At 37.3% G+C, this 10,854-nt stretch overlaps 1 protein-coding gene across 1 annotated transcript; it reads right to left on the reverse strand.

Annotated features, from left to right (window-relative positions):
• Window positions 1-627: 627 nt before the first annotated feature.
• On the reverse strand, window positions 628-5,998 carry LOC148157635 (transmembrane protein 132C-like). Its single transcript, XM_088008448.1, has 7 exons — window positions 5,981-5,998; window positions 5,416-5,478; window positions 4,270-4,398; window positions 3,373-3,489; window positions 2,970-3,254; window positions 2,029-2,291; window positions 628-1,376 (listed from the first exon to the last, which is right to left on the reverse strand). The coding sequence occupies exons 1-7, from the start codon at window positions 5,996-5,998 to the stop codon at window positions 755-757; spliced, it is 1,497 nt and encodes a 498-aa protein (XP_087864574.1). The 3' UTR covers window positions 628-754.
• Window positions 5,999-10,854: the final 4,856 nt, after the last annotated feature.

Genomic DNA, 10,854 nt, shown 5'->3' on the forward strand with positions numbered 1-10,854 from the left:
AATTTTCTGTTGAATACTTGAAATATACTTGTATATATATTTTAACTCACATTATACTAATAAGTAATACCAAAATGAAATCGGGGAAATGATAAGTCAACATCTGTTGTTTTGCGATATCAGTGAATCGTTGGTTAACCATTCAGGAGTCCTGGCAGGTAAATTGCTTATATTTTAAAACAAAATATTTACTCAACAGCCTTAGCCAACAATGACAATAAATAAGTAAAAAAAAAAAAAGAAACAAAAAATCCCCCAAAGACTTGTGACGTCATTACAAGATCAAAGTTTGTCAACATCTTTGTTCAAATGTATAGTGGCTTACAAAAGTTTGTCCATTAACATACCCTGAATCAATAATGTATGAGTACAGTGGTTTACTGTTTTCTGAAAGTAAACACTCATAACCAATAGTGACCATTGCTGATTTTTACACTATGATTTTCACAATAAGTAACACAAAACGAACTCTGAATGTTACTTATTGTTTGCTACTGTTACTTTTAGTGTGAGCTAGTGATGACTTCCTACTCTGCTTTGCTTTAGGGGAGCCAAAGGTTAGGAACCCTTAAGCTGTGTGTCCAAAACCTTCTGGTTATCACTATTTTTCATTTTACTGCTCTCACATTTTTCGCTTCACTTGACCCTTTATTAATCCACTGCAAAGGCATCACAGGTGAATTGTACTCTTTGTCCATCTTTTCTCCAGCCCACATCCTCTGCCTCGCTATTGCTCAGTTTCTCTCCTGGTCAGTCACAGATTGTCTTGCAGCCTCTCCATGTAGGTTCTGATTTCAGACTGACCCAGGTCCATATCCTGGCACACCCACTTAATGTCGTCCTCATTACCATTGGTCACAAGAACTGAGGAGTTGACATACGGGCCACCACTACCCGAATTATCGTTGGGCAAAACGGTGGCAAAGGATGTAAATTTGACTCGTTTGCGCTTGGCAGCAGCAACTGCAGCTGCAGCCGCAGCTCTGGGGGAATTATTCAGATGCTCTGTTTGCCCAGTGGCATCTTTCCCACCAGTAGTGATTGCAGAAAGGCACTGATGGGGTTCTGGGATAGACCTAGGCAAGGTCTGTCCATGGGCCATTCCCCGCAGTCCACCTGTGCCGCCACCACTTATTGTGCCCATGCCAGAACCTACACCCATCACCAAAGTGTTCCCAGCACCATTCAGAAGGTACTTGCTCTCCTCATATCCTCCTTCGTTTCTGTCGATGATGGTAGTGCATTCATCAGGTAGGCCCTGGCATTGGTCCGCATGGTCAGCTAAGAGGTCAGCCTCAGTGCCAAGCCACACCCAGTCATGGGCATGGTTCATGTTACCGCCTGCTTCCAGTACAGGAACCTGCTTGTGACGGTACCTAAAGAAAAGAAGAGACGATAATTTGGCTTCAGTGAAGGGTAAATGAAGAAACAAGAAATGAATCCCATTTCTTCTGATGACTGTCAGAAATTTAGCTTGATTTTTTTATGTGGTAAGACTTTTGTACTTTCAGCTTTTCAACAAATTTGTGTCAAAATATAGAAGCTCTGACTAATAACCTAAAAACTTGAATGGTAAGACATAAGTAAGAATATACCCAGAGCTATCAAGATTAATATTTCAATATTTCAATTATATTTCTCTTCAAAGTGAACTCTTGCTCTCTGCACGCAAGTTGAATTTGTTTGGTAAACTCTTTAAAATTGATAGAGCTCGACTACTTTTAGTATTTTTGAATTTCTGTTTGAGACTCTTATTTTGAAGTATGAAAGAAAGTATTAAAATATTTAAATTGCCCCGTTATGTCAACAGAGTTGGCAGACAACACACAATTCAATTAATATCTAATATTCTTTTTAATCTTAAAGGGAAATTAAATGACAAAATAAATCAAAGAAGTCATCACAACTGTTTGTATTGGAGCACTCTTTTTTTCAACTCTTAAATAGTCAGAGGGGATATTTGAGTTGTTTACAGTTTTCTGAAAAGTTGAAATGCTTTAAATCATAAATTTAGTTGTAACCAGTTACCTGAACGCAAAGCTGACACAGTTGATGAGGAAGACCAATATGGCCAGACAGAATACTCCCAGAAGAGCATACATCCCAATCTCCAGGTCTGACAGGCCTCTTGTGGTTTGGGTCAGCTCACTGTTCCCAGTTCCTGGAACTTCCACTTGTACTGAGTTCTTACTATAGTCCCCGCCTTGGCCTGACCGACCGCTGTTGCCACCACCAGCAGCTCTTCCACCTGAAGCACGGTGGGTAACTGTGCTTTTAGTTGTTGTGCTAACCTGACAAATGGAAATTAACACATCACAGTGTTTCAGTTTAAGTTGCAAAAACAATAAATTAGTTAAAAATTATCTAATGTAAAGGAGATAACTATTATCCCAGTATAAATCTTATTCTTAATTTAAAGCAGAAATTTTGAACTGTAACATTTCTGTAGGTGAGTTTTGACAACATTAGGTGAACAGATAATCTGTGAAAACATCGATTATCTCCACCTCCTCCCTGAGCTGCTATTCTGAAGTAATGCACTGTTCCCGGCCAAAAACAACCAATCAGAGCCAGGGGGAGGTTCTCAGCGCTGTCAATCAAGGTTGTGTACATGCTCCTCAATGTGCTGTTGGCATAGAAACAACTTATCATTACTGGAAAACCATTTATCCATTATTGGTGGCTATGCTAACTAGCCTGAGCATTCACAACAGCCTCTGCTAGCTACAGCGTCATTAGCAGAGGTGAGAAAAGAGGTGGGATGAGCAGCGCCACACAGCTTGTGATTGACAGCAATAAGACCCATGTCCTGGCTCTGATTTTTTCACAGATTATGTCTCATACCATCCTGTCACACCATAGTAACAGCTTCAACAATTATGTAAAAAATATGCTTTATTAAAGTTACATACTGACACTTTAATAGATAGACAGCAATTTCAGGAAAATATCCAAAATAATCTCCCCACCTTCCTCATGGCTCCTTCCTCTCGGTCCACAGCCACACTCTTGGAATTCCATTCCCCTCCATTATTTGTCTGTTGCTCACTGGTGCTGTTTTCTAGCCCTCCACCATCCTCTGCTCCACCTCTCTCGTCGCTGTTGGCTCCAAACTTAACGACCACATTACCAACTCCAGATGCCAGCACACTCTTCCTCTTGGACTTCTGGCAAGTTTCAGAAATGACCATTTCCACACGAAACAGTGGACCCTGTCCATCACCCTCAGCCACGATAATTGGCCAGTGCTGCTCCTATTTGACAATCCAATAACAGGAAAATGAATAGACACGTTCTAGTTATGTTTGGATGAAGTGCCATAAAGGTTGTTTTAGATTTTTAAAAAGAAAGTGTTTTAACCTGATTGGTTACAGAGATGACACTCTCATCCAGTGAGACAGCTGAGAGGAGGAAGTCCTTGGGATCATAGATATCAAGAGGTGTCACTGAGCCATCACTGTAATGAATCCACGCACTAACCACAGCTTCCTGAATGTGAAAACAGAAACAGGATACGTTCAAAATGTTTTTAAGGCATTTTAGCCTTAAAAACATTTAAGGCTAAAAAATGTTTTAGCCTATTTTTTAGCTAAAACATTTTTAGCTAAAAATGTTTTAGCTAAAAAAACATTTTTAGCTAAAACATGTTTTAGTGTATGTTGATAATACACTGATAACTTTGCAGAATGTGAATCTTAAATGGCAACTGTTGTTATTTTGTGGTTTGGTTATAATTAATTGAGACTTTGGTGACGTAATAGTGTTGTCATCAATATAACTGAAATAAATAATCAATTTTTACTATTTGGACCAGATACAGAGAGACATATTTACTCTTCCACTGACTAACATGCAAAGCAGCTGTATCCTATTTGTCTCTGGGTCAAATCCCCATCTCACCAATACATGTTTTCATTACATGTCTTCACTAAATCATGCCAGCATGTTGCCATCTCATCCCCTCCTGCTTCAGTTTCTGATGCAGGGACACAAACCATTTTAAACCCATCGAGATACCTGCTGTAGGTAGTATTTTTGATAAACCTGGTAAAGTGATTTGGTCAGTAACCCCAACTATAATTCTATAACCAAAGTGTTACAGATCATAGATAAAATTGGGAAAAATATGGTAACAGCATTCATCACTACTTAAAAAAAAATGGCTGTGTATTTTCAGGTAAGCACAAAATATTTTAGTTACGTTTTCTTCAGTGATCTGACAGTCATTATATGTGAATGCATAGATGTATTTGTAGAAGTAATTATTACCTGTTTGGGTGTGTGAAGCAGATCTGTGGCTGTAGTTGTCAGCTGTATTGCTTGGTAATTTCCAGGACTCGCTGTCATGCTGAGAGACAAGGATGCAACCAGCTGGACTCCCAGGTCTGTTATTGTTACCTGCAGGAACAAATATAATTTATTAAACCATCTAGGTAACACTGTATTTGAAGGGGGTTGAATAAGACTGACATGACACCATCATAAACATGACATAACACCTGTCATGAACATGAATAAGCCTTCATGAATAGTTATGACTGTTGTCATAAAGCGTCATTCGGTAAATTATGACACTTTTAATACAAAGTTGACATTATTCAAAATGTCTTTGTTATGACAACTTGACATTAACCAAGAAATCATTACTGATACAAATTTGTTATAAAAGTATTACTGATTGCACTTTAAAAATGAGGTAACTTTATGTTATTAAAGGTAAAGTTTAAACAGTAATGATTTCCTGGTTAATGTCAAGTTGTCATAACAAAGACATTTTGAATAATGTCAACTTTGTATTAAAAGTGTCATAATTTACCGAATGACGCTTTATGACAACAGTCATAAATATTCATGAAGGCTTATTCATGTTCATGACAGGTGTTATGTCATGTTTATGATGGTGTCATGTCAGTCTTATTCACCCTCCTTCAAATAAAGTGTTACCAACAATCTATAAAGGCTACTAAAAAATCTTGAACTTCCACAAGTTAGCAATAAATACAAAATATTTCTGTATTTATGACAAAGGAACAGTGACATTATGTGCAACTTATACTAAAACTAGAGTCACTCCAATTATGTAGTTGATATACATAACACATTTTTTATCTTATTTTTCATGTCCACGTTAACCCTGTGAGTTAATAAAAATTACACTTTGAATTGGCTTTTTTTCCCTTTATTCTTTGACTTGTCGTTTCTGAACAATAAAACTGCTTGATTGACAGATCTGTATAAAACTATCATGTTTCTGTTCTGTGTTTCTACAGTATGTCATCATGGGGAATACAAGGATTTATTTTCTTCAACTTAAATCACTTCTAAAAAGAAAAATGTAATAATAATCCATCAACATAACAACAAAAAAACATTAAATTGAATGAAGAAGCAAAACTAATTTACATGTTACTCTACCTTGTCATCCAGGACTGTCACAGTCTTCTCTGCCAGGATAGAATCAGACAAAGGGGACAAAACCTGCAACAAATCATAAAATGAACATACATTTTACCGTAAAGTGTGAAAACATAAATCTAAAACTACATTTATATTTGTTTAAGGATTTTCTTTAGGCTCTGGTGGCCTTTATTGAGCAGTAAATCTGCACAAACTAGAGAAGAAGAGAGAAGGAGAAAGGGGAAGACTTGCAGCAAATGGCCCAACACCAGGAATCGAACCCAGAACAGATATGCTTTAGGTTGATTTCAAACATAAAATACTAAGGATCACTTTGAGTCCTTGGTAGATATTTTTGCAGTGGGCAAATTTAAATATTGAACCTGGAACAAACAAGGAAGAATAGATAGGAAAGAATAAAGAACACCAATCCTAATTTTTATTTTCCTTTTTATTCAGACTTTGAAAATACTGTAACTAAATACCATCCTTTTTCAGACTGTGTAGGGAAACAGGCTGACATAACTTCTTACACTTATGCTATCAGAATTGGCAAGATGCTTTATAGTCTGTTATTACTGACCATGTCCAAAAGTAGCATGTACACAGACATGAATAAACAGGATCCTTTCATAACTGATGAGATTATCTGTGTAAACACTGGAATGTGTTACATTCAAATTTAGTTGACATTTGAATCTCACAGTTGCTTTCAATCCATATTACAAAAAAAAAACCTTGTAGAGAGAAAAATGTGCACACAGCACCTGACACAAACACACATCAGCTTTGCTCCCGCGGGTTAGCATTCAACTAAGTCAACAGGGCCAAAAGCAAAACAAGCAAAAGAAAAAGTGGGTGGATGAAAAGTGAATAAAAACAAGCAGTGAGCAAGAGAGGGTAATATATAGAGCAGGTGTCAGAGCAAGAAAGACAATGACAAATAGCGGTGGACAGAATATGAGAGAGGGCAAAGGCAAGGAGCATGAAAGATTGGGATACAAGAGGAGAGGGAAAGCACAAGACGGACAGTGACAGAGATTAGGAGCCTCGTGCTGGAGTGTACTCCTCCGCCTGAGGACAGGCAGATCTGATTGGTGTACAAAGAAAATCTCTCGCTGAACGTTTCAATGTGTCAAATTCAATCCTACCCTCTGTGAGGTAAAGGAAAAAAAATGTAATGATTGACATGTATGGGATTGCACCTCAAGACTGGGAATGAGCCTGCGAGAGGAAGAAACTGGGGGAGGGGACTAAGGAAAGAGAGATGGGCAATAGAGGAAGAAGTGGGGCTCAGGGAGTCTTAGCTGGGGAGGTAAAATTGAAATGTCAAACTATCAAATGGTGGCTGTCGACACCGGCATGTAGAAAGAGAGAGTGCTGGGTAAATTCTCTCTTCTGGCTCCGAAAACGCACACAGCTGCCTATAAATGTGCATCTGTATGTGTGTGTGTTTGTGTCCCAAGTTGGCTTGATGGAAACATACGCTCAGCTGTTTCCAGAAAGTCCCCTGTGTTTCCTCTAAACTCAGTGCCAACCTATTTAACAAACACACAGACCACTTGTTTAAGAGCGTCCATGCATGTGAATGCACTTAAAAACATTTAAAAACATTGATTTAAAAAAAAAAAATTACATGCAGTGCCTTGCAGAAGTATTTTTATTTTACTGACCAACTCAATGGAATTCATATTTATAAAACTGAAGGAACTCTGGAGGAGCTGCAAAGATTCACAGCTCATGTGAGATAACTGATAAACAGGACAAAATATATTAGCTCGACAAATCTGGCTTCTACGGATGAAGGGTAAGAATAAAGCAATTATTGAATGAGAACAAAAAATGTGTCCTTTATTATTTTGCATGTGGGGAATAACAAGCATTTGGAAAAAGGGGATCTAGTCAGTTATGACCAAAAGCTGAACTTAAGGCTTAAATGAACCTACAGCAAAAGTTTTACAAAGAAGAAAATGTAAATGTCCGTTTCAAGACGTGCCAATATCTGGTAGAGATATTCCAGCTATAATCACAACAATAGATTTTTCCACAAAAGTAATGATTCAAATGGGCTGAATCCAAAAGGATGACACCTTTTTCACATGTGTGTTTATATATTTTTGGAAACAATGTATCATTTTCTTTCCATGTCAAAATTATGGGTTACATTGTGTTGGTGTAATACATAAAACCTCTACATCATAGTTTGTGATTGTGAACAATTTCAAAGGTTATGAACGGTCTTGTAGGCAATACTCGGAGAATGGATGGACTATCAAACAGCCCACTGGACTGTATTATATGTGGTTTTGCGGTGGCGTAAAGCCTATAAAGGCCAGACTGTTCAAACGTAGCAGATGCACAAATGTTTTCAATGTCAGCAAACATACAACTACAAAATATCACACCAAGATGTCAAGGCTAAATCCACAATAGTTAATTGGGGCTAATTGTGTAGTAAGCAAGCAAAGAGGCTTGCTGTTAGATATGAAATAGAGAGAAAGGGGAGGGAGTGTGTTTACTGCATAAGAGTGCTTTGCACTGGAAGGTGAAGGGCCAAATTACAACGTGCTTGACAAAAGCAGAAATGTTCAGCTGACTGTTCCTGGACTTTGTGATGAATTCACTGATTTTGGAATATATTTCAAAACCACTGTCCACCAAGCAGTGACTAAAGCAGAAAGCTCAAGTTCAGGAAATGTATATTGGAAGACACTGTATTTTGCAGAGAAAATAAAAAGCTACTCACTTGTATAGTAGTAATGCCTAGGTCACGTCCCATTAAAATATGTCCATCTACAAGCCTGGCAATGCGCGGCTCTTCAACCTGTTTGATAGAAACAGAAAGCCCAGATGTAACCTTCATTCTCATCTATGTGCTAGGCCCTCGTTTTCACTGTAACATTATGTACAGCTACACATATTTCACATCATTTCACACATATATTTATTCTGATTGGAAGTAACATAATATTTCGCTGTAGCCCAGGAAGAGCCCGTTAGGGTGATAGGAAGAAAGGCTTATATTTACTTAGGGGTACAGAATAAATTTTGTTTTAACTATTAATGATCATTTTCCACACTTACCTTCAATTGTTCCAAGACCAAAGGAGTGATATCAGCTTGCCAGTCAGTACCCAACATGTAAACCATCTCCCCTCCAGGGTCAGATGGTTCGGCAACAAAATGAGTGAGAACTCGCACCAAAGCATACTGGTACTGGGAAGTGGAGAAGGAAGGTGAGGTTTAGTGGACATGAGTTAAGGTCATTCGCCCCAATCCCCCCCAACTCATTGGTGACCAAATCAATAAAGTTGCAAGTTGACACACAAGAAAACTGTGCTATTTTAAAGCATATGTATTACATAAATTCAGAATCAGAAGCAGATTTTTAGGTGTCATCTGACGAGAATTATTCTGAAAAAAAAAAAAATCTCTTTTACCTCCTCCACTGCACAAGTAAATTCATGACATTTTCCTCATCTTTCAAGGTAAATAAACAAACAAAAAAAACCACCACATTAAATTAAATTAAAAACTGCTAATTGCAAATTATATTCTATAAAACTCTATTAAGCAAAAAAAAAAGAACAGACACACAAAAAACTGCCTTTAAGAGCAAGACTCTGTGAAATTGAATCAAATGATACCTGTAGGGTGCAGCCTTTACCCTTTCTGTCATCATCTTCATCATCCTCACTGTCCCTGGTGGGTCTGTAAGAACAGAAGAAGATAAATGAGATTGAAAATTGAAAGAGGATGAGATAATCTGGTAATTAAAAGCCCTTCCAATACTCTAAATGCAGCTCCAGCTAATCCACACAAAACACTCTCCTAATAATAAGACTTTCAGTCAACAGAAAGCTCATTTAATTTCTAATTATTAATTACATTTACACATTCTACTTGAAGTATATATTTCTTGGTATGGCTGATATTTTTGTGTCCAATGTAACCTAAAATAGGAGGGTGTGTCTTTACTGTTTTCTTAAGTCGGAAACACACATTCTCTGTTTTGTTTTTGTTTTTGTTTGGTTTTCAACCTGAAAAGCACATAACGTCCAATACAGTGTTGCTCTGGTAATATTTTTCCTTTATTTTATTTATTTTTTTTTCTTTTTTCTTTTTTTTCTTTTTCCAAAATCTCTTTCTCTTTCTTACCGTTTAGTCAATGTCACATACTGTTTTTATTTTGTTTTTTAATTATGTAAAACACCTTGAAATGCCTTGCTGCTGAAATGTGCTATGCAAATAAAATTTGATTGATTGATTGATTGATTAATATATTTGAAGGGACCCATAACAATTTGTAGTGAGGAAGGAGTGCAGTATGGGTAGCAAATCCTCAACTAAAAGTTTTTAAAATATTCTATTAAGTGTTGGAAATTTTGTAGCCTTTCCTCCAGATTCTCTTATAGAGTTTCATCTCCCAAATAGGGACAAATAAATACACAATCTTCATTCTCTGCCTCCCTCTGTGAAGTCTCATAACTGTCCTTGCTCCAGTGTTGCTCTGGTAATATTACACAAATCCTTATTCCATTTCCCAGAGCCCCAGTCACACATGTGTTTGCAAGAATGTCCCTAATAGTTCTTGTGTTTTACTCGGAGAGAGTGTGGCAAGGGATATGGTGTGTGTGCGTGTGTGTGTGTGTGCGTGAAACAGCCTGAGCACATTGGTTGGTGGCCACCTGAGCAAAAATTGGCAAATTGAAAAATAGACCTAGCTGAGCAGAATGGAAAGATGGTGATATGGGAATAACACAAAGCACATCAGTGATGGAGCTCATAGATAAATATGTGTATATATATACAAATGCCTAAAATATACACTGTGCAGGAAGAGATGGACAATAGAAAAGGACATTTGACTCAGTGATAACTGTAGATTTTTACCCTTAGAGGTTTGTGTGAGCAGAAGATTACACACTGAAAATTATAAAATACATAAATAAAAAGAAGCTGGAAATCGGTATGCAAAATGTGATGATGGTGTAACAATAAATTTGGACACAGCTATTTTTTGTTCGACTCCCCCTAGTGGTCTGGAGCACTTCCGTTTTCAGCACTTTTTGTTTGCATCTTTTCTTTTGTTTGCTGCATCTCATTTGTGGTTGTAGTCTTTTTTGTTGGCGTCTTTTTTGTTTGCATGTTTTCTCTGTTGCTGCCATTTGCACCTGTAGGCCACCGTAACTTTCTGATCTATTTGAGTGATGCATGATGCTGATCAAAACATTTTAGCTGCATACATTATCTGACATATAAAACTATTATATTTATGTGTATTGTTATACTTTTATAGTTAAACCAGATGCTCATATTCTCTGTGTAAAAAGACACAATCTTCTGTTCCGTGTCAGTTCTCAAGCGCCTGTGTCCTACATGTTTCAGAAGTTTCTCTGTTTCAGCACACCTGAATCAAATGATTTAGTAGATGACATGTTTCCTGGAGAATTTCAT

The sequence above is a fragment of the Poecilia mexicana genome, unplaced genomic scaffold (assembly GCF_051168715.1).
Source record: "Poecilia mexicana isolate PSO_F unplaced genomic scaffold, ASM5116871v1 scaffold_9, whole genome shotgun sequence".
Lineage (NCBI taxonomy): Eukaryota > Metazoa > Chordata > Actinopteri > Cyprinodontiformes > Poeciliidae > Poecilia > Poecilia mexicana.